The 24,152-nt window shown below is 44.7% G+C and overlaps 1 protein-coding gene and 1 long non-coding RNA gene across 7 annotated transcripts; one reads left to right on the top strand and one right to left on the bottom strand.

The window, feature by feature from the left end:
- The first annotated feature begins 83 nt into the window (after window positions 1-83).
- LOC144334018 (uncharacterized) lies at window positions 84-8,812 on the top strand. Its single transcript, XR_013403356.1, has 5 exons — window positions 84-864; window positions 4,755-4,875; window positions 5,099-5,214; window positions 6,749-6,834; window positions 7,560-8,812. It is a non-coding gene; the product is annotated as an uncharacterized LOC144334018 (long non-coding RNA).
- On the bottom strand, window positions 5,788-23,960 carry PPIH (peptidylprolyl isomerase H). 6 transcript variants are annotated; one of them, XM_015136209.3, is made up of 10 exons: window positions 23,854-23,943; window positions 23,457-23,521; window positions 23,115-23,138; window positions 22,801-22,845; window positions 21,443-21,485; window positions 17,248-17,340; window positions 16,113-16,200; window positions 15,594-15,634; window positions 14,759-14,844; window positions 5,788-6,821 (listed from the first exon to the last, which is right to left on the bottom strand). In XM_015136209.3, the coding sequence occupies exons 1-9, from the start codon at window positions 23,917-23,919 to the stop codon at window positions 14,776-14,778; spliced, it is 534 nt and encodes a 177-aa protein (XP_014991695.1). In that variant the 5' UTR covers window positions 23,920-23,943; the 3' UTR covers window positions 5,788-6,821; window positions 14,759-14,775.
- Between the last annotated feature and the right edge of the window lie 192 nt (window positions 23,961-24,152).

Genomic DNA, 24,152 nt, shown 5'->3' on the forward strand with positions numbered 1-24,152 from the left:
CAGCCGACCTACAACCGTTCCTGCCTCCGCCGGCCGCCATAGAGACCGGAACTAGAATTAGAGTAGTCGGCCACGAAAACCATAGAGTACCTGAGAGGACGGGCAGAGGGAACGTGACTTCCACGAGGCAGTCGACGGGCTGGCGGGCCCGACGTTCAGGGTTGTGTCTCGGCTGAAAAAAAGGCACGCCCGAACGCTGGGCAGGGATTACCCGGCCGGACCCGGGATTGGAAGGGGGCTCGACGACGCCTTAGCTCCCCGTGAAGAAAAGGCTTCCCTCCCTCCCTGCACCAAATACGGTCCCTGTGATCTGAGAACATTACGGCGGGCATAGAGTCGTCTTTTCTTTAATGGCCGTGTACTCGCGGCACAGCCGAGGGTTTCTGGAATTGCCTTAAACGTATGCGTTTGAAGAGCGTACGCTTTTGTCGGAGCAGTCACCTTGGAGGGACCACGCAGGCTCTGGCAGCCCGGGCTCAGCATGTTTAGGGCGAGGGTGTGCTCCATGGGGACCTGCCTTCTGATCCGTTTTACCAGGCATATATTTTTAAAAATGTGTCTTCCTTTTCAAGTGTTAACGTGTTTTTCTACTGGCCACAAATCAGATTTAATTCAACTCACATTTATTGAACAAGCTAGCGTCCTATGTTTTTTTTCATTTAATTCGTACAACAGCCATGTGATAGAGGAATTACTATCCACGTTTCACAAACGATAAAATTGAGGCTGCCACCTGATGTTACTGAAGTCCTCCACCCACCTTCTTTCGTTCTTTTTTAAGCGTCTACTATCGGCTGGGGATGGAATAGTTCGCGAGTCAGTTTCTGCCTTCTGATGGAGGCAGAAATTTAAACAGCCAACACGGTAAATACTCCAGAGCTGCAGAAGCACGAAGTATTTTGGGAGTAGAAGCAGGGAGAAGGTGGAGGGCTGACTTTCTGCGCACAGGGTACAGGCGAGAAGAGGTGGGATCTCGGGAAATGCAGTCAAGTAGTTCAGTAAGACTCGAATGTGACATTGGGTTGCAGAGGTGGGCAGAGTCACTTAGGTGTATTGAATTGGAAATATATCCTGAGGGGAAGAGTGAGAAGAGCAATTTTAGAGTCGTAAGTAGGGAGGGGCATCTTTTTAAAAATGGCTGCGGAGTGGAGAATGGGTTGCAGAGGGGCAAGGAATGGAAGTAGAGAAAGCAGTTAGGAGGCTAGTGCAGTATCCCTTACCCCTACCAATGCCGTCTAGGCCTGTCAGTTCCACCTCCTAAAGGCCTTCTTGAGTCAGTCCTAAACTCTCTAAATGTCAATTCAGAGTCTTCATTCCTACTGCCACTACTGTAGGCCATCATCGCCAATTGCTTAGAGCAAGGGGTAGGAACTTTTTCTGTGAGAACCAAATAATAATACAAGCTTGGCCGACAATATGGTTCTGACTTACTACTCAGGTTTGGAGCTTGAAAACAGCCCTAATTTTTACATGACACGAATCTTTACATATTTTCAACTATTTAAACATTTTAAAAACGATTCGTATTCTTAGCTCATGAGCCACAGAAAAACGGAGTGTAGTTGGCTGATCCCTAGTATAGAGCAGTGCTGTTGGCTACTAACCACACCTCTCTACCTCTGTCTTACTCTAATATTCCTCACCACAACAGCCAGAAAGTTCTTTTGAGAACATCTGTCTGATCATGACACTGTCTTACTTAAAATCTTCCAGTGACTACCATTACCCTTAGGGTAGTCCAGATTCCTTAATGTGGTTTACTGGACTCTATGATTTCTAAGAAGTCTTAGAGTCTTCTCTTGTATTCCCTGTCCAACCTTCCAGGTGCTTGTAACTACTGGCTGCAGGATACTGCAGGAGCAGAGGTAGCAAACAGCTGAATTCTGTGACAATAGAACTTGGTTAAAAGTGTTGCTTCAGTGTATCAGATGACAAGGGAGATGGTGAAATATTACAAGGCCCTACAGAATAGACACTTGCAACTCTCTAGCCAAGTAAACACGCTTCAGAGGGCACTGTAGAGAAAGGACTCATCTAGTAGAGTCCTTTAGCCACTGTTTCCTTTGGAGTATCACATAAAATTCTGCATATAACACCCTTCCTTTCCTCCTTCCTCTTTGCCTGCTTAATTCATCCTCTAGGTCTTCGCTCAGATGCTCCTAGGTTAAGAATCTCTCCCATCCTAACATACTGTATTGCTCTAATTAAATGTTCCCCACCAGACTGTGACTTCCTTGGGCATCTTAGTTCCTGACACATAATACCTTAAAATATTTGTTAAATGAGCGACATGGTGTAGAAAATGAATTGAAAAAGGTACTGGCAACAGAAAGGTAATCTGCGCAGCTGTGCCAGTAATCCAGGTGAAAGAGACTTTCAGCAGCAATGTGTACGGAGAGTGGGTGGATTCCACAGCCTCTGTTCATGTGTTCCAGCTCCAGATGACTTTTGAATGTTAAAATATTGCCTCAAAAGGCAGTTTTGCCAACACTGAGGACATTTAAAAGCATGCCCTATAGGCTTGAGAGCTTTTCTCCAGTTACAAAGACACTTAGAAAATATTGCAGCAGCACCTCTACGAATAAATGAACAATCTCACTATGGAACTGCTTTGAAGGGATGGCTTCTCAGGCAAAAATACAAATTGTGTAACATCTGTCTTTTCAATGTTACTTTAAAAAGTATCATTACTTACTCATCCAGTTACTTCATTCAGCTCTCTTCGGGCTCAGTGAGCCTGAGGATGAGCTGTTTCAGAAAGTAGTTTGCAGCCAGGCATGGTGGCTCATGCCTCAGCACTTTGGGAGGCTGAGGCAGGTGGATCACTTGAAGTCAGGAGTTTGAGACCAGCCCGGCCAACATGGCAAAACTCCATCTCTGCTAAAAATGCAAAAATGATCTGGGCATGGTGGCATGTGCCTGTAATCCCAGCTACTCAGGAGTTTGAGGAGGGAGAATCGCTTGAACCCGGGAGGTAGAGGTTGCAGTGAGCTGGGATTGTGCCACTGCACTCCAGCCTGGGTGACGGAGTGAAACTATGTCTCAAAAAATAATTTTCTTGTAGCCACCTCTCTACAAGCATCAACAATTCATGACAAATTTCATTTCCTGTTCCAAAGTAGGAGAGCGCCACTCCAGAGCTTTGCTGGTCTCCCTGCTATCCTGGGAGCTCACACCACCCAGGTATCCGTGGTGACCACGGTACAGACAACTCCAGGGCCTGCCTTTAAGTGATGTGATGGGCAAGGGATTCATCCCAAGAATCTCTGCAAAATAACTTTTACCTTGTCCCCCATCTCTAACAGACTGTGGCCTAAGAACACAGTTCCCTCTTCCTAGAAAGCACCTGCCACCTTGTTGATCTGGCAAATTAAAGCCTGTCACTACTTACCTCAAACGTCACTTCTTCCAAGAAGCCTTTTTCCCCCTTTTTTCCCCTCTTCCTCTCATACCACTATCATTCATGCAACAAATATTTATTCAGCATCTATTAGATTCCAGAAGTTCACTTCCAGGTACTGGGGACACAGCAGTTAAAAACAAAACAGGCCGGGCGTGGTGGCTCACGCCTGTAATCCCAGCACTTTGGGAGGCCGAGGCGGGCAGATCATGAGATCAGGAGATTGAGACCATCCTGGCTAACACGGTGAAACCCTGTCTCTACTAAAAATACAAAAAACTAGCTGGGCGAGGTGGTGGGCGCCTGTAGTCCCAGCCACTCGGGAGGCTGAGGCAGGAGAATGGCGTGAACCCGGGAGGCGGAGCTAGCAGTGAGCTGAGATTGCGCCACTGCACTCTAGCCTGGGCAACAGAGCGAGACTCCGTCTCAAAAACACAAAGCAAAACAAGAAAAAGATCGGCTGGGCACAGTGGCTCACGCCTGTAATCCCAACACTTTGGGAGGCCGAGGCGGGTGGATCATGAGGTCAGGATATCGAGACCATCCTGGCTAACACAGTGAAATCCCGTCTCTACTAAAAATACAAAAAATTAGCCGGGTGTGGTGGCATGTGCCTGTAGTCCCAGCTACTTGGTAGGCTGAGGCAGGAGAATTGCTTGAACCCGGGAAGCAGAGGTTGCAGTGAGCCAAGATCGTGCCACTGCACTCCAGCCTGAGCGACAGAGTGAGATTCTGTCTCAAAAAAAAAAAAAAAAAAAAAAAAAAAAAAAGACCAAATGTCATGCCCTGCCCTCATACGGGCTCACATTCTAATACCACCTTGCATTGAAACTGTCCCTGTCTCCTATCACAAGTATGAGCCACAACTTACTCAGCTCCAGGGCCTAGGACAGAGACTGGCATAGAATGTAGGTGCCAGATGTAACAGAGTGTAGCTGAACAGCCCATCACAAGAATGTGAGCTCTGGATCACAGCTGTTCATCCTCCTTCCCATCTCTTTACAATCCCACCCTATATAGTTACTTAAAAATTTCTCCTCCACTAGATGAGTCCTTTCTCTACAATGTCCTCTGAAGTATGTTTCCTTGGCTAGAGAGTTGCAAGTGTCTATACTGTAGGGCCCTTATCACCATCTCCCTTGTCATCTGACACACTGAAACAACACTTTTAACCAAGTTCTATTGTCATAGAATTCAGCTGTTTGCTACCTTTGCTCCTGCAGTATCTTGCTGCCAGTAGTTAAGAGGCATCCCCATCCACAAGACAGAAGAAAGCAAGAAAGAATGAGAGCAAACAGAAAGTGCCTCATGAAAGAAACATCAGGGAACTTTCTTCTTTGCCTCTTCAAAATAGATGGAGTCTCACTCTGTCACCCAGGCTGGAGTGCAGTGGCACGATCATAGCTCACTGCAACGTCCAACTCCTAGCCTCAAGGATCCTCCTGCCTCAGCCTCCTGAGCAGTTAGGACTACAGGTATGTGCCACCACACTCAGCTAATTTTTGTTTGTTTTGTAGAGACGGGGTCTTGGTATGTTGCCCAGGCAGGTCTTGAACTTCTGCGCACGGAAGTGATCCTCCCACCTCAGGCTTCTGAGTAGTTGGGATTATAGACAGGAGCTACAGCACCCGGCTCAGTGGGATCTTTATATGTTGAGCTGTTTCCTTTCAAAACTAACATTTTCTTTTTTTGAGACAGTCTCACTCTGTCACCTAGGCTGAAGTGCAGTGATGTGATCTCGGCTCACTGCAACCTCCGCCTCCTCGGTTCAAGCGATTCTTGTGCCTCAGCCACCAGAGTAGCTGGGATTACAGGTACGTGCCCCAAGCCCAGATAATTTTTTTATTTTTAGTAGGGATGGGGTTTCACCATCTTGGCCAGGCTGGTCTTGAACTCCTGGCCTCAAGTGATCCACCCACCTTGGCCTCCCAAAGTGCTGGGATTACAGGTGTGAGCCATGGCACCTGGTCCCAAAACTAACATTTTCTAAGGTATTGTTGCTGTTTCCTACAAATTACCTTCATATCCACTCTCTTATTTGACTCTTTCAAGGATGCTCTGAGGTAAGTAGATAGGTCAAGTTAGTGACCCTTTCCCCACGGGCTCCATCCAGAACTAACCAAATTGATCCTGCTGGGAACATCCTTGGAATAAGTAGAGCTGTAAAGTCCTAGGGCTGTGCCTTCTTTGTCCATCAGCTTTAACCTACGAGAGTTAGGTTTGCTACGACTGCCTGCAATTCAGAGGCATCAACTATACACAGCAAAAGCTTGGCCCTGGTCCATGCTGGCCTCTGAGGAGTGCCAGTCCTCCTAGCTGAAGCTGAGGTGTGAGGAGACAGGGCTATTACAACTATTTAAAAACAACACACAAACAAAACCAAAAGAAAAAAAAAATACAAAAAAATTTTATTTACAGTTGAAAACTTAAAGACAATCTTGGATTCTGAATCTCTGACACTTCCATGGTCTCTTGATCAAATGGGGCAGCAGCAGGCAGGGAAGCAAACACGAGGGCCACTCCAGATTATCTTACTCAAGACCACCACCAAGAAGAAGGGAAGGCCTACAATGGCAGAGACATGGAGGTCAATGTGGGATGGGGAGGTAAGCACCTCAGAGCAACTGGAAGGGGACATCCCATATGAGACAATGCTCCCAGCTGTTCCTTTTTTTTTTTTTGAGACAGAGTCCTGTTCTGTTGCTCAGACTGGAGTGCAGTGGCACGATCTCAGCTCACTGCAACCTCTGCCTCCCAGGTTCAAGCAATTCTACCTCAGCCTCCTGAGTAGCTGGGACTACAGGCACACGCCACCACACCCACACACCCAGCCAATTTTTGTATTTTTAGTAGAGACGGGGGTCTCACCATATTGACCAAGCTGGTCTTGAACTCTCGACCTTGTGATCTGCCTGCCTTGGCTTCCCAAAGTGCTGGGATTACAGGCATGAGCCACCGTGCCCGGCCACTCCCAGCTATTCTCTGCACTCCCAATCCTCTTTTCCCAAAAGGGTAGAACAGGTCAGAGTCTCACCATAGGTCAGACCTTTGGGTCCCCAGAGCAAAGTTGGGCAGTAAATTACAAAAGAACCAGGAAGAAAGCAACTAACATTTATGGTCAAGCATACTGTCTCATTTATTTGCCCTTCACAACTCCATGCATTATATATTATCTAATTATGCAAAGGAGTACGGTCCCAAGGGGTTTCACGGCTTGACTAAAGTCACAGAATTAGACAGTGGTGGGGCTTCCTGGTCTACTTGGCTCCAAAGTCTTTGTTCTTTTTGTCAGACTCTGATGGCTCTCTGTGGAGGTCCAGAACAAAAAGTAATCCTTCTTCCTTGCAGGTTTTGGTCCCAGAGGTAAGAGAAAGGGCAGTCCACATTCTCGGTTTATAGCCTTGAAGTCGAGCAAGCTATACTAAGAGAACAGGGTAAGTACACTCAGATACTATTGTCCCCCTCCTCCTGCCATTCCTCAGACATGCCACACCTTGCTCCAGTGGACAATGAGTGCTGGCATCGATCGTACTGTAGGCACAGACTGAAGTTTAATTGTGGGCCCTCAAGCAAAATGTATGAAAATGCATAAATGTACTTTGTAAGCTGCATGGTGTGCCAAGACCTAAGCTCTGTCAGACCAAGCACTATGTTAGTCAGCATGATCTCAGTCCAGGGAAAAACAGACCGACACATTTGTGATACAGTGTGTTAAATGCCACAGTGGAGAGATGAACCAAGTGCTGCGGGAGCACCCAGGTGGGAACCACTGTCTGGGCTTAGACCTGGAAGAGGAGGTGGAGGGATCAGCGACGGATTCACAACTGATGTTAGCCACAGCTGTGGGCAGGCTCCTGGGAGGTGCTGGGAGGATTTAGGATTAGTTAAAACTACATATAAACAGTATGTATTTCTATTACAAGACACATGTTTGAGGTAGAAAATTCAAGCTTAAATAAGGCAACTGAAAAGTCTCTTTGCTATCTCTACTCTGCAGAAATATTATCAACAGTCTGCTTTATATCACTGCAGAGATTCCTGAAAATCATTTAAAATAAACAGTAACATGCTTACATAAATTACTACATCTTGACTGTCACTTAACTTACCTTAGAAATCTTGCCAACACATCCAAATCTACCTCTTTGTTTTTATTAAGGCTGTATAGTATTCCATTGAAGAGAATGGAAACTCTATGTGTGTAAGACTTGGCTGCAATGCAAGAAGCTTTGCTTTTGTACTGGACTGGAATGGACTGGAGCCAGACATTCTCCCCTCCCCTGGCCTTTTCAGCTGGCAGAGCTTCTGCGTTTCAGGACAGGGAACAAACAGTGTCACATGCTCAGCAGGCACATAAACATTTGCTGCCAAATCTCCAGTGCTCCCCAGACCCATATTTTCATGTAAAATCTCTTTTCTCTTGCCTGGACTACTACGGCAGTGGACTCCTCACTGGCCTCCAGCCTATCCTCCACAATGCTGCCAGAATCATCTTCTGAACATGAAAATTCAACTACAATATTCTGCTGAAAATCCTTCAGTGGTTCATATTGGTCTGATTCTTTTTTGGAGGGTCAGTGCCCCTTTTGAGAATCTCAGGAACACAATGGACTCCTTCCCCAGAGGGGAAAAATTACTTCATGCCTGAAAGTCAGCCCCTGCCCTCAGAATAACATACGAACTGCTAAGCTTGGCACTAGCTTTCACTACTGGCCCTGGCCTCTCTCCAACCTTCTTACCGTTTGCTTTTCATATTTTCCTGCTTCAGTCATATTGAATTATTTGCAGCTTCCTCTACATTTCCTGCTGTTTGCTGCCTTTGTGACTTTGCATAGGCTGTTCCCTCTGCCTGGAATGCCCTGCCCAGTTTTAGCCACCTGACAAGTTATATTCCTTCTTTACTAAACTGGAGCATCATCTCTTCTGTAGTCTACCCAACCACTCCGGGAAGATCCGGGCATGGATCTAAAACCTCCAATACAGGGCTTTATTGTACTGCAATTGTCAGTTCTCCCGAGACTGAGTTCCTTGAAGGAAGGAACTGGACTTTTCAAATCTGTAGCTTCGTATGCAGCATGGGACCTATCTTAATTCATCAGCGCTTAGTTGTGCAATGAATAGAGCCCAACTGCTACCAACACATCTTCCCTCATCTTCCCCCCGGGAATCTCGCATCTACAGGTAATTCCAGAATGAAAGACGGTGTTTCTAAACCTTAGTCATTCAGATAGCACCTTCACAACTGTTACAGTATCTATCATCCACAGGTGCAATTCACTTTTTAAGCTAATCACTATTCGAACTTCAATATTGCCTTACTGTAAGCTGTAATAACTGTAAAATTATGTATTGTGCTAATTCTATATTTTCCCCTAAGATCCAAATATTAAAAGACAGTCATCCCAGCACTAACTAAAGTAGTGTTTCCCACACTTCTCTATTAAGAAGCACGTGAGATACTTGGTACAAACATAACATCCTGAGTCCCACCCCAAAGCCACATCAAACACTCCAGGGAAGGGATCTGGGAATTCGTAGGTTTAACAAGTGCCCCAAAATGATTATTATCTGTTGGAGAATCTAGGCAACAATGAATTAATGAACGCTCTCCACCACTTGGTACTGGTACCAGGTTTGAGGATCACAGGGAAGGGGGGTAGCATATCAGACTAGCAGAGTTGCCAGAACTCAGGCTTTCAAAAGAGAGGTGCCACCCTCTCCCATGTATATGTAAGTAGCAAAGAACCCATTCCGACTACAGTAGGAGAATCCTGAGGGTAGAGGTTCATTTATGCTACACATATCCAAATTCATTATAAAAAGTTTTCCAAGGGCTGGGCACGGTGGTTCATGCCTGTAATTCCAACATTTTCGGAGGCTGAGGAGGGAAGATCGCTTGAGGCCAGGAGTTTGAGACCAGCCTGGACAACATGGTGAGACCCCATCTCTAAAAAGTTAGCTGGGTGTAGTGGTGCATGCCTATAATCCAAGCTACTAAGGAGGCTGAGGTGGGAGGATCACTTGAGCCAGGGAGGTCGAGGCTGCAGTGAGCTGTGACTGTGCCACTGCACTCCAGCCTGGGTGACAGAGTAAGACCCTGTCTAAAAGAAAAAAAAAAAAAAAATCTCCCAGAACTCACTGAGATAAAACCAAGGTTTCTGTACCTAAAGTTGTACAGACCAGGCATGGTGGCTCATGCCTGTAATCCCAGCACTTTGGGAAGTCAAAGGCAGGCAGATCACATGAGGTCAGGAGTTTGAGACGAACCTGGCTAACATGGTGAAACCCTGTCTCTACTAAAACACAAAAAAAATTAGCCAGGCATGGTGGTGCATGCCTGTGATCCCAGCTATTCAGAAGGCTGAGGCATGAGAATCGTTTGAACCTGGGAGGCAGAGGTTGCAGTGAGCCGAGACTGTGTCACTGCACTCCAGCCTGGTCGACAGAGTGAGGTTCTGTCTTAAAAAAACAAAAAAAAAGTTTTACACAAAACTTCATTTTCACTAAAACCAAAGTCAGAACCTAGGAAGGCAAAACACAAAGGTTCTGGAAAGAAGTGCTCCATAGGGAGGTAGAAGTGATCAAGTGACCTGTCTTCTATCTCCTTCCTAGCTGTTTCACTGCATATGCCCAGTGCCTGGGCACAAGGCCTCAAATGCAGGATTAAGTGATACCTTGATGTGAATGCCATGGATTCCTGCTGGACTAGTGCCACCAAGAGATTACTTCCTCTTCGTCTTTTTCTTTGGAATATGGCAAGTTCTCAATTAAAAGATAGACTCTTATTCCCCATTGCCTTGCCTCTCAAAGTCTGCATCAGCATCACCTGAGAGCTGATTAGAAATGCAAAATCTCAGTTCCTATCCAAACCCACTGAATCAGAACCACTGTTTTATAACAAATCTCCTGGAGATCCATATGCACATTAAAGTATAAGAAGTACTGCCCAATAGGGCTTAAAAATACCACTTCCCTTCCCTCCAGACCCCTGCTCCCTGGGAAATTCATCTCCTCTTTCATTAATTTTTCCCAAATCACATTATTCAGAAACCCAAAATGGGGCACCCATCTGTGGAACCCCTTTACATTAGACTGCCCCCAGATTTCCTAACACTTTAAAACCTATGATAGGGATTTTTGGTAAAGTGAAATGCGATAATTCAAGTAAAGTTCTTAGCTCATTATCTGGCACAGGAAGAATTCAATGAAGGATAACTGCTTTAATTATAGTATCCTTAAGTATTAGCTATGAGATTCAGTTCTGAGCAAGCCAGGGCGAGTAGACTGAGAGGCTTACGTTTAAAAGAGCTCACTGTCCAGTACAGTAGCCACTAGCCACAATTGACTCTTTACATTTATTATTATTTTTTCTTATTTATTTTTGAGACAGGGTCTTGCTCTGTTGCCCAGGCTAGAGTGCAGTTGCACAATCTTGGCTTACTGCAACCTCTGCCTCTCGGGTTCAAGAGATTCTCGTACCTTCGCCTCTGGAGTAGCTGGGGCTACAGGCGTGCGTCACCATGCCCGGCTAATTTTTGTATTTTTAGTAGACAGAGGTTTTACCATGTCGGTGAGGCTGGTCTCAAACTCCTGGCCTCAAGCAATCCATCCGCCTCGGCCTTCCAAAGTGCTGGGATTATAGGTGTGAGCCACCACATCCAGCCTAATTTAAATTTAATAAATTACAGCCTAGTTCTGTCAATAAAAAAAAAAATAGGCTGGGAGGCCAAGATGGGCGGATTACCTGAGCTCAGGAGTTCAAGACCAGCATGGCTAACAGGGTGAAACCCCATCTTTACTAAAAATACAAAAAATAGCCGGGCATGGCAGTGTGCACCTGTAATCCCAGCTACTCAGGAGACTGAGGCAGGAGAATTGCTTGAACCCGGGAGGTAGAGGTTGCAGTGAGCCAGGATGGTGCCATTGCACTCTAGCCTGGGCGACAGAGCGAGACTCCATCTCAAAAAAACAAAAATAAATACATAAAAATAAAAAATAAAAAAATAAAAAGTTAATGGTGTAGTCCCTCAGTTGCACCAGCCACATTTCAAGTGCTCCGTTGTCACATGGGGCTGGTAGCAACCATACTGGACCTCCCAGATCTAGAACCTTTCCATCATCACAGCCTATGGACAGTCCTGGTCTAGAGGGCCTGTGGAATGTACAACGGCCACCTGAGGAATGCATTCTGCTTGGGTTGCAGACTGAGAAGAAGGGCTTTCTTAAAGGCAAAAGTTCATATAACTTTTGCTAACAGTGGGGGATGGGGGAAGGGTTGATGATCCCCACCCTCAGAAATAAAACCACAACAAGGACTTCCAGTAACTCTATGTAAAAGACTCAGACAGATACAGAAAAGAGGCCCCAACATAAAGAATTTCTAAACTTTATTCTTTTTGTTATCGTCTGTCCTCTGGTAGTGATCAGTGGTCAGTCTTTGGAAAGAAAGGACCTATGAACTCAACTTTAGTTATAGCAAAGAAATGAGCAGAAGAGGGAGGGAATGGCCAGCAGCCATTGAAGAGGGAGAGCAGGCTGGGCCCAAGGGGCACCCAGTATTGGCAGAAAGGAAAGCTCAGGGTGTCAAGTGAGCCTGAGAAGGGATCATCTGGCTGAACAAGAGAGGTCCACATGCAGCTTTCAGCACACACTTGTGCATTCCAGCCTCAGCATTTGCTCACACCAGTTCCCCGCCTAAAATGCCTGACATTCTCCCTCTCTACTTAACTCATGTAATAAATTTTTACTGAAGTGCCAGATATTCTGAACAGAGTTGGTCACAGATAAAGGTGTGTTGTAGAGTCATTAAAATGGTCAAGTATTTGACTGGATCTCCATTTGGAAAAAAAAAGAAGAAAAAGTCCTATCTTAACACTATACAGAAAAATTAATTATAAGATGATTTTATAAATATACAAATAAGACTATAAAAATACTAGAAAAATGATCTTAGTTCCACCATATAAAAATAAATACTAGAAAAAACACAGAAAACATTGTGATCTGAGGTAGTAAAGACCGTCTTAAATCAGACAAAACCAAAAAGCAGTGAAAGACTGATAATTTGGACTTCATCAAAATTTAGAACTTCTCTTTAACAAAGAATATCACCAAACTTAAGCAACATCATACTAATTTTTTTCTTAAAATATATTCTGAAGAAAACAATTACAACATATAAAATTAAGAACTAATGCTCAGCTGGGGGCAGTGGTTCACGCCTGTAATCATAGCACCTTAGGAAGCCAAGGTGGGCAGACCACTTGAGGTCAGGAGTTCTGGACCAGCCTGGCCAACATGGTGAAACCCCATCTCTACCAAGAAATATAAAAATTAGCTGGGCATGGTGGCACGCATCTGTAGTCCTAGCTACTTATAGCTATTATATAAGGTAATCTTGTACAATATTTTAAATACTTTTGTGCATGAAACAAATTTTTGACTATGATCCATCACATGAGGTCAGGTGTGGAATTTTCCACTTCTAATGTCATATTAGTGCTCAAAAAGTTTCATATTTTGGAGCATTTGGGATTTCAGATTAGGGATGCTCAGGCTGCACTGCAGTTTTGGTTTTTCTTTTTCTTTCTTTTGTTTTTTGAGATGGCGTCTCACTCTGTCACCCAGGCTGGAGTACAGTGGTGCGCCATCATAGCTGACTGCAGCCTCAAACTCCTGGGCTCAAGTAATCCTCCCACCTCAGCCTCCTGAGTAGCTAGGACTACAGGCTTGCACCACCACACCTGGCTAATTTTTTTTTTTGGAAAGACAGGATCTCACCAAGTTGCCCAGGCTGGTCTCGAACTCCTGAGCTCGAGCTATCTGCCCTCCTTGGCCTCCCAAAGTGCTGGGATTACAGGAGTGAGCCACCGTGCTGGGCTGTTTTCATTTTTTAATACAAGGTGGTTTTACATGAACTAAGAAGGAAAAGTTTTCAAGACATAATTTCCTAGAACATTTAAAATATAGTATGATTTCATTTGGGAAAAAGAAAACCTCCCAAAATTAGATGGGCAAGGCAAAGGCCCTGATGGACACACATCAAACTGATAAGGAAGTGATCTCTGGAAAGAGGAGTGGAATTGGGGGTGGGTGTTGTCAAGAGGGGCTTTCACTTTATCTGTTTGGTGTGAAAGTTTTCACAAGGAGAGTGTAATATGTTACTTGTGTAAACCAAATGAAATGAAATATGGGAAGCTTGATTGGATCACCTTTTTTTAAGCTACAAAAGTTACTTTTGGGACAACTGGGGAGGTTTGAAAATGTACTATATGTTAGATAATATTGTGGTTACATAGGATATTCTTATTTTTAGGAGTTCCTCGCCGAAATACTTAGGGGTAAAGTGTCAAGAAGTCTGCAACTTTCAAATGGGAAAGAAAAGAAGAAAGGGTAAAGGAAGGAAGATGGGAAGGAAGGATGAAAAATAGGAAGGGAAGGATGGAGGGAGGGAAGAGGAGCAGGAGGGAGGAGGAGAGGCAATGGAAATGGATGAGGAGGCAAGAAGGGAAAGAAAAAAACCAATGTCAAGGCAAAGAAATAAAACAAGAATGTTAATCACTGGTGAATCTAAGTGAAGATATATGGGTGGTCAAGGTATTCTTCTAACTTTTTTGCAGGTTTGAAATTAAAAAAAAGAAAAACATTACTATCCCTCACCTCGGATTTCCCCCTTGTACTCTTCTCACACTTGGCAGTGTCACTCATATTACTAGTGATGACCTCTGAGAATGTCTTACTTCCCATGAGCTCCTGAAAGGAGACACCTTTCAATTCTTTGCCCCGCTCTCTGCAGCGAGCATGCTGCCCAGCGCAGAGCAGGCAGTGGCAAATACGGGTAAGAAATGAGTCCATGTAGGCTGGAAGATGCAAGGCATTCACCTGTGAGGCCGGCAAATACGAAGTCAAGGCCTGGAATTGCAGTATCAGTTCTGATGAGGTGCATGACAGGCGTGTCTCCTGGCTGCTTGGCCTGGTCCCAGCAGAGAGTTACTCAGGCCTGGAGCCAGGTCTTTCTAGGGGGACTACTGAATGGAACTGTAGTCTGAAAGTGCTGTTACAAACTGCCTGAGTAGTTTTCAGATTGATACTTTGTACATTACAAAGTGATAGAAAAGTACAGTGCTCCTACAACCCTTTCTCTTTTGATTTTTACAGTGACTCTGAGAGATAGGTATTACAGTATTTCCATTTGACAGATGAGGACACATGCTCAGAGAAGGAAAGTGACCACTCCAAGGTCACACACAGAGGAACTGGGCTCAATCTCATGTCTTCAAGACTAAAGATCTTTCCACTAGACCATGCTGTCTTCTTTGAGGTCTGACTCCTAACCTAATAGCAGAAAGACACACTTACCTGATTCAGTCTTTGGACTACATCTCCCCACACTGTGAGATCACCACAGGCAGCTTGGGCTTATTGTTGGGGCCTGTGGGAACATTCTAGGAAAAAAAGCACAATGGACATTCATCCACTCAGGCACTTCCTCATTCCCTTATCAAACTTTTACTGATGCCTGCCAGCCCCTGTGCTAAGGACTCAGCACTCAGAAACTGTCCATGTCCTGGCAGACAGGTATCAAAGAGAAAATGCAAAACACTTAGAAAACATCAAACCTATGATAATATAACAAAAAGTTATGAGAGAGTTGGATAAGGGGTAGACGGGTAACTAAATTGCTGCTTAAAGAGGTCAGGGAAGGATTCACAAAAGAGGATTATTTGAACTGTGCCTAGAAGGATGAATGGGATTCCACCAGGAGGGAAGGAAAGAAGAGCATTCCAGCTACAGGAAACAGTGTGAACAAAGGCTCAGGAGCAGGAAAGAGCAAGGGGCAGAGATGTGTATGGCAGATTTAGGGAAGAGCTAGTAGCCTGATGTGACTGGAACATGAAAGAGGCAGTGGCAGGAGAAGGGGCCATGGAGAAGTAGACAGGGACTAATCATGAAGGACCTTGAATGCAATGCTGAGGAGTAGAATTTTATCAAGTAGGCAACAGGGTCGTCAGGGGCCAAACCTCAGTGCTGACCAGACAGGCTAACTTAGGTGGTCTCTCCTCCCTTTTCCTGAAGCAATGAAGACTGGGCCTAACAAACTGGAGCTCATTCCCCCTTCTCTAGCTCCTGGACGCTAGTCAGACAGTACCAGACCAGAATGGGAGAGAAAGAGAAAAATCAAAGCAGTACTTACCTCAATCTTTCTCATCACTAGAAGTCCATCGATGATTTTTCCTGTAGGAAGAGTGTGAGCTGGACTTTATTCTTGTTTACATAGCGTTTTCCAGCTTCCAAAGCCCATTCTTAGCTATTATGTCATTAGATTCTGTTACTAACTTTAGGAAATTAAGATGCAGTAGAGGTGAAATGACTTGCTCAAGGTCATAGGTAATAAGTAGAGTTAGGGCTCACACTTATATCTGAGTGACTGCAAAGTCTCACCATATCATGCTGCCTGTATGGCATTTCTTTGGTGCTAGCTACTGGGTTTTCCCCTGAGTGGTTCCATACTATATCAAATGGCCCTTTTGTCCTTCCCTCTAGTTCTCTAGCCAAACATGTTCCCCACCTCCCCACCATTTCTGTTTTCTCTGTTACCACCTAAGCAGTTATCCAAGTTGAGCATTCTTGGTAAGAGTCTGAGAACTAACTCCTCTGGAGGTTCCATCCGCGGTGAATGGGGCCTGGACCATGGGACATGAGTAGGACTTACCAAACACCACATGCTTCCCATCCAGCCAATCGCACTTAGAGCAGGTGATAAAGAACTGACAGCCATTTGTACTCGGACCACTATTTGCCTGATGGAAACCAAATATACCTGCAGTAAGTTTCCTTGGCCATGTTACCTGATGGGTAAGATTCCCAAAAGAGCTTGTAACCCTAATCCCTCCATGTTTTTTTCAGTAAATCTAACTTAGCACCTATTATGAGCCAGGGCCTAAGCTAGGATCCAAGGATACAGAGATGAACAGGATATGGCTCACTGCAGACTCAAATTCCTGGGCTCAAGCAATCCTCCCACCTCAGCCTCCCTAGTAGGTGGGACTCCAGGTGTGTGTCACCATACCTGGCTAATTTTTTTTTTCTTTTTTTAGTAGAGACTTAAGTTTCACTATGTTACCCATACTGGTTTCAAACTCCTGTCCTCAACCTCAAGCAATCCTCTTGCCTTGGCCTCCCAAAGTGCTGGGATTACAGGTGTGAGCCACCAGGCCCAGCTATGAATATGTCTTGAAAGCACAGCTTTTTACATTCTGAGCAGTAGGGCTGAATGCCTAGACACAAACCCTGGTTCATATTTTAGTTCCCCAGCCTGCTAGCCTGCTAGAGGGTCTTACCTACTGGTTTTCTTTTCTTTCTTTTCTTTTTTTTAAGACGGAGTTTCGCTCTTGTTGCCCAGGCTGGAGTGCAGTGGCACGATCTTGGCTCACTGCAATCTCCCCTTCTTGGGTTCAAGCGATTCTCCTACCTCAGCCTCCCAAGTAGCTGGGATTACAGGCACCCACCACCACACCTGGCTAATTTTTTGTATTTTTAGTAGAGATGGGTTTCACCATGTTGGCCAGGCTGGTCTCGAACTCCTGACCTCGGGTTATCCACCCGCCTCAGCCTCCCAAAGTGCTAGGATTACAGACGTGATACAGGCTCACACCTGTAATCCACCATGTACCTACTGGTTTTCTCAATCAAACCAGACTGAGAAAAGAGGTGGTAAAGGTGAGTCCTGGGGCAAGCAAGAGAAAGAAAGCATTTGCTTTCATCATGCCAAAACACAGCATTGGGCCTCAAGAGGGGCCCAGAAACCAGCTGGCTGTAACGCAAAACCTTGATTGGACCTCACTTACCATGGAAAGCAGGCCTGGGGCTGAGTGTCTAAGTTTAAAATTTTCATCTGCAAATGGCCCCCGGTAAATACTGGCAACTCCAGTACCATCTCCCTGAGCAGACAGAAGGGAAATATTAGTGACTTGGAGTGTTGGGTCCCTGGAAACCAGAGGAAGAACACTGTTGCACCTAAAGCCTGACATCTTTAAAGTCTACTCTTACTCTTGTTGGTCATCTTGGAAGCTGCACCTATTTGACCCCACCCTGCCATCAGAGCAAGCCTTATACAAGGTACCTACAGCCCACAAAAACTGGCTGGAGCATTTTATAGACTGGATAAAACAGGTCACAGCTGGGCCCCTAGAAAGATCAATTAAGATGCAGACAAAGTAGGGAATAGCAACAAGGTGATCACATACTCAATCGTTGCCATTCCCGAAGACTGTCATGCCTGTAGTCATATAAAAGTACCCACTTAAGTGACTACCACCCATTCCTCCAAACTCTCTAAGAGGGTGGGTGAGCTCTTGGCAGTCTGTATGTACAACATGATACCACCCTCCTGATCATAGTTGATTGATCCAGGGGAGGATGCCTAACTCACACTGGGCCAACTAGAGTTCCTTCTCCGGGAATCTGGAGGTGGGATAGATGCTGTCTTTGAGGCTAAATTTGAATCATGTAAACCTGGAAGCTGGATGTGACTACCATTTGCAAGGTGGGCTAGAGAACAGAAAGAGAACACAACACAGATGTGTAGCAAGCACTAGAGAAACAGAGATAAAGAACTGCCTTGGTTCTCTATGGTTCTAGTTCCTAGTTCTATTTCTTCCTTTAGTTCCATGAAACACTCCCTTTATTATAAACTTCCAATTTCTGCTTAAACTAGCTTTATTTGCATTATCTCTTTGCTCTTCCAGCAACCTTGAGGAATAAGCATTATCACCTTCCCCATTTTTCGTGTGAGGAAACTAAAGTCTGGGTAATAACACAATTTGACCAAGGCCATATTTGCAGTGCCTTAAATAGAATCCCTGAGTTTTAAAGGCAATATTGAGGACTGCCAAAAAGATCAAGCTCTCCTCGCCAGTTAGTAAAGAGAAAGAGTGCATGGGAGAAAGGGAAAACACTGACCTGGTGTAGAATCAACAGTGAGTGAAGAGAAAGGGTGCATGGGAGAAAGGGAAAACACTGACCTGGTGTAGAATCAACAGTGAGTGAAGAGAAAGGGTGCATGGGAGAAAGGGAAAACACTGACCTGGTGTAGAATCAAGGGTCCCTTTTTGGGACAAGGACTATCATTAAGATAAGCCAGAGAATACAGAAAAACTGTCCAAATTCAAACCTTTATTTGGCTACATATTAGCAAATAAAATCAAGTCTGTATATTAGAAAGGCCTGGCCTGGCGCGGTGGCTCACACCTGTAATCCCATCACTTTGGGAGGCTGAGATGGGTGGACAACCTGAGGTCAGGAGTTTGAGAGCAGCCTGGCCAACATGGTGAGACCCCATCTCTATTAAAAATACGAAAATTAGTCATGTGCGGTGGTGGCGCCTGTAATCCCAGCTACTCGGGAGGCGGAGGCATGAGAATCACTCAAACCCACCCGGGAGGTGGAGGTTACAGTGAGCCAAGATTGAACCACTGCACTCCAGCCTGGGCGACAGAGCGAGACTCCATCTCAAAAAAAAAAAAAAAAAAAAAAGACCTGGATTTGGGTTCCTGATCTATCACTTAGAGCTGGGAAAGTCACTTCCTATCTGTGAGCCTCAATTTCCTCATCTATCAAGTGAGGGGGAAATTACCTACTCTTTACAGTTATCATGAAGATTCAATTAGATAGTGTCTGTAAAAAGCACTTTGCAAACAATACAGCACTATATAAATAATCAAATAAGCTATTATGTCATTAACTAACTCCACATACTTATTAATACAGAAGGAAGAGAGAAAACAAGTTCATCTCCAATTTCCCAGTGAACCTCAGGGACACATCAGTTACTACCATTCTCCGTAATCACATTATCTATAGTTCTCCAGAAACAATAGGCAAAATTACAAAATTAATAATTTGGAGCAAACAATAGAAAGCAACTAATCTTCCAACTATAGTGAATTGATCAAATAACTTGTCATTCATAATGAAATATTAGGTGGCTATTAGAAAGTATGTTTTAGAAGACATGATGACAAGGGAAAGTATGGACAATTATGAAGTACAAAAAAAGTAAAACATACAGATTATTTTAAGTCTGTTAAAAATTATATAAACACACATATACATACTAAGGTAAGGCTGACAACTGTAAACCAAAATGCCAATAGTATATTGTGAGGTGAGATTGAGGGTGATTCATCTGGTGATTTATTTTCTTCTTTGCACTTTTCTTTTACAAACAAAATAATAAATACTATTAAAACCAAAAATAAATGAACAAAACAAATATTCTTGGTCCAACTTTGGAAGGTCTCAAATTCTGATTTTTCTGGCGCTTGCTCATTCCATTTTGCCCTCCCCAAGGAAGGTTCTAAGCAAGCTTTTTTTTTTTTTTCCTTTAGACAAGGTCTCACTCTGTCCTCCAGGCTGGAGTGCAGTGGCATGAACATGGCTCACTGAAGCCTTGAATTGACCTCCTGGGCTCAAGGGATCCTCCTACCTCAGCCTCCCAAGTACCTGGGACTACAGGCGCACACCACCAAAAATAAGAAAATAAAAATAACTTTTTTTATTTTTGTAGAGACAGGGTCTTACTATGTTGCCAGGCTGGTCTCAAACTCCTGGGATCAAGCAATCCTTCCAGCATCCCAAAGTACTGGGATTACAGATGTGAGCCCTGCCACCAATTGCTTTTAACTCACCCTTCAGAATGAGCAACTATTGTCTAACCCCAGAGTTATCAACAAGTGATCAGATGTGCCTGGGGCAAAGACTAGTAAAAAGCTATTCCTCTCCTTGGGCAACAGGGGAGCCTAGGGGAAAAGAAAGGAAAGAAGGCAGAGAGGATAGCTTCTCCGCCCTTCTTACCAGCTAACAAACCCCACTACTATTATTTGTTTCCAGGGGTTGCAAACAAATGCCTACAGGAGCAGGCAACCTAAATAAGGGAAACAGTTGTGGAGACTGGTGAAATGGCAAAGATATGCCATGTCCAGAGGGACCAGTTCCTTTATTCCAACCAATTGTCACTGTCACTGCCACTGTGAGAAATGCAGGCCCAGCATACTTCCACTTTCCATTTTTTAAAGAGAAAACAAAACTAGGATTTTTTTGTGCCATTTCACAGTTATACAACACCATGCAGACGAAACAAAACATAGGTAAAAGCATAAATCAGCCTAAAACCTGCCACTCTGCAACCCTATATTGCATAGGAAAGGAAAGAGGTCTTAAAAACTCATGAGAGCCGGACTAAATAAACATATAAAAGAGAACAAATGTCTCCCAGATCCAAGAAAATAGCAACACAACTAACCAAATGATATTAATAAGAGTAAAGAAAGACCATGCACAGAAGTGGGTGGGTAAGGACGAAAGCAGGTTTAAGAAAGAAAAACTGTAGTTTATCCCACACCCTCCAAGGTTGGGGTGGGGAGGGAGGCTTCATTTGGGGGAAAAAAACAGTCTACTTACAAGAAAGTTATGGTTAGCAAAAAAGAACTATTTCACTGGGCCCTCCCAGTGCATAGCGCAAAATTCCTCCAGAACTATCTACCTATCTCGCTCTGATTCCTTGCCCACAAATCAACTTCTTATGAAAAACTCAGCTTTCCAGGCACTGTGACACCAGAAGTAAAAGAGAAAATGAGACAGGCATTTAGTCCACTAGAAGGAGATTTACCTCCATTCAGAAAAAAACAAAAACAAAAACAAACCACAGCTGATTTCTGACTAAGTTTCATATGACCAATTAGTGTGAACCTATCATAGATCATCTACAGGGTATTCTTAAAAAGTCCAATTTCTGGCTCAAAAAGGCTGAGATTTGGACCATGGAAGTTAATGCCTCAATCAAAGTGCTAAAGTCTGTTATCTACAGTCAGTTGTACCTAGCCACTTCCAAGAACTTCCCCATCACCATTCTCTCCAACACCCCCATCAAACCTGGCTATTGTTCTCAAGCCTTAAGACTGGGTCTCTGTAGTAAAAACAGCAATTGCAACGATAATAAAAACTAAAACTACAGGTCTTTGATAGAAAAGGAATAGTACTTACATTAACAAAATCTCCACCCTGAATCATGAAATCCTTTATGACCCTGAAACAGAGAGCAAAGAATACTGAGAGAAGATTTTATGGAGACTTTGTTATTATTGTATTAGATTAACATTGATTTCAAAATACACTATAACTTTGGCTATTATAAAATCACCATTCTTAGCTGGGTGCGGTGACTCACGCCTGTAATCCCAGCAGTTTGGGAGGCCGAGGCAGGCAGATCACATGAGGCCAGGAGTTTGAGACCAGCCTGGCCAACATGGCAAAACCCCATCTCTACTAAAAATACAAAAATTAGCCAGTCGTGGTGGCACATGCCTGTATTCCCGGCTACTTGGGAGGCTGAGGCAAAAGAATTGCTTGAACCCAGAAGGCGGAGGTTGCAGTGAGCCAAGATCATGCCACTGCACTCTAGCCTGGGTGACAGAGCGGGACTCTGTCTCAAAAAAAAACCAAAAACCAAAAACCAAAACAACAAAAAAAGAAGATTATTCTTTTCCTGGAATGATTAAGCTGAAAGGATAATTAACCATAAAAAAGGATTTTAGTTATAAATTAGGGCATGTTAGAGTTGATCAAGTGCATGATCTGGTACCTGAACAGTAACAAGAAGAAGGGGCTGAAAGCCTGCAGGAAGAATGACCACATTACTTGCCAAAGCAAAAGGCAGATCAAGGATTTGATGTAAATTTGGGGCAAAGAACTACAGAGAATTTATGTGAAAGGTACTGCTACACATGTAAGGGCTTAACAATTGTTAGCTATTACCCCTAGGGAGGGTCCTTAACCTTTGTTATCCTCAGTTTCCTCCTCTGTAGAATGCAGATCACACATACCACTTCACAGGAGTCTTACTGGGGATTAGAGACCCACAGTTCTAAAGCTGTGATATAATTATGTGCTAACATTGTTACTAACCACAGTGAGGCCATGAGAAAGATTCTATATTGAAATGAGACTAAGTGTTGCCATACTCCACTCCCCAGGAAATATGATTATCCTTGGACAATCATATATGATCATTTTAGGAATTAGTTATAAATAGCAACCAGCAGGATATATTATATGCACTTTAGGATTACAAGTGTACTTCTTTAAAAATCTGCATTTGCACAAACAAGTGCATGAAAAAGACAGGATATTGTAAAGATGAGTAGTTTCTGTTTTAAAGACATAAGAAGTGGGAGAGTATAAGTAGAGTTAGAATATTTAATAAATCTTCAGTTATTGAGTCCACAAAAACATTTCTTCTTAAGAAATGTAAGAATTACCTCTGGTTTTATTTTCCTCTAAAGAGCCTAATCCCCCAGGAAATATTTCTGAAAGACTCTAGGATGGCTTGCCAAAAGCCTTACCTGTGGAAGGTGCTTCCTTTGTATCCTATTGGAACCCCATCTTTTCTATAACAAAAAGAAAGAGACTTGGAGTGATAGCAGGTAGCACAAGGCCTTTCCAGTTTACCATGCACTGGAGCCAAAAGGACTCTCCTAAAGATGGTTGACAGACATAAAGAAGGCAAATAAACTAGGGACAGACCCTTGGGGCATTACCTTCTATCACTGTCACCAGCAATCATTCAAGGCCAGCAGCTGGTTCACCGATACCCTCACCGCAGCCCCAGAACACCCTTCTGGAGCAGGCAAAGAAGTCAAACACATCTGAAACTGACCTGAATTCTCCGGTGCAGAACTGCCTGAAAGGGACAAAAAGTGAACAATTCAATCACTATGACATCACAGTCGTGACCGCCTCTAAAGACGGGAAAGAATAAACAATGGAGCCAGCAAGTCCACCAATCGGCCAGCCAGACGTCCAAACACGGAGACGTACAGACTAACAACGTAAATTAACACGGGAACAATCCAAACGGCAACCAGACAGAGCAATGCACGGAGGAATCAGGTCTCAAGAGCAGTGAGCGGACGGACAGAGGTAGACAGGCTATTCAGGCGGCTGACTAGAGCCCGACTTCTGCCTCAGCTAATCCAGCGGAACTGGAGCACGTCCTTACCTAAAGTTCTCGGCCGTCTTAGGCACAACGTCTGCAAAGAGCTCGATCTTCATGCGGCCAACTTCCTGCAATCAGCGGGAGACTGTCAGAAGGCCCAGTCCAAGACCATGAGGGCTTCACGGAGCTGGGGGCAGGATGGGCTGACCCACCACCCTGCCGCTCGGTATCACCCACCTCCGCCTCTCTGGTCTAACCGCCCAGTTCCTCCAGAAGCGGGGCGCTAGGATTGGGGAGACTTCTCCTCATTTCTCCCCGCCCTGCAGGTCGGTAGGTTCGGGTGCAATTTCGCTTTCTGGCTGGCTTCCCGAGTCCGCTCTCTCTGGGTGAGTTCTGCCTGCCTAGCTAGCCCCGAGCAGTTTCCCTTCGGCGCAGGTGTGGGTAGCGTCCTGGATCTCACCTGACCGCCAATGCTGACATCAAAGAACACCACGGGGTTAACAGGACTTGAATTTGCCACCGCCATGGCTCCGACCCGGAAGCAGAAGTCGGGAGCGTGGGATTCCGGCGAACCTAAAGCCCTGTCCGCGGGTTTCGTCCGGGGAGCAGGCGCGGTGGACGCCGAGAGAGACCGGGCCCCGCCCCCGGAAGCTGTCGCCCCGTGCCGTGTGTGCTGAGGCTGCTGGGGTCTAGCTGGGAGACTCTCCCTGAGACGGGGGACGCGGGAGTGAGGAGGAGGAAAGCCTTGACATCTTTTTG

Source organism: Macaca mulatta, chromosome 1, assembly GCF_049350105.2.
Source record: "Macaca mulatta isolate MMU2019108-1 chromosome 1, T2T-MMU8v2.0, whole genome shotgun sequence".
Classification (NCBI taxonomy): Eukaryota; Metazoa; Chordata; class Mammalia; order Primates; family Cercopithecidae; genus Macaca; species Macaca mulatta.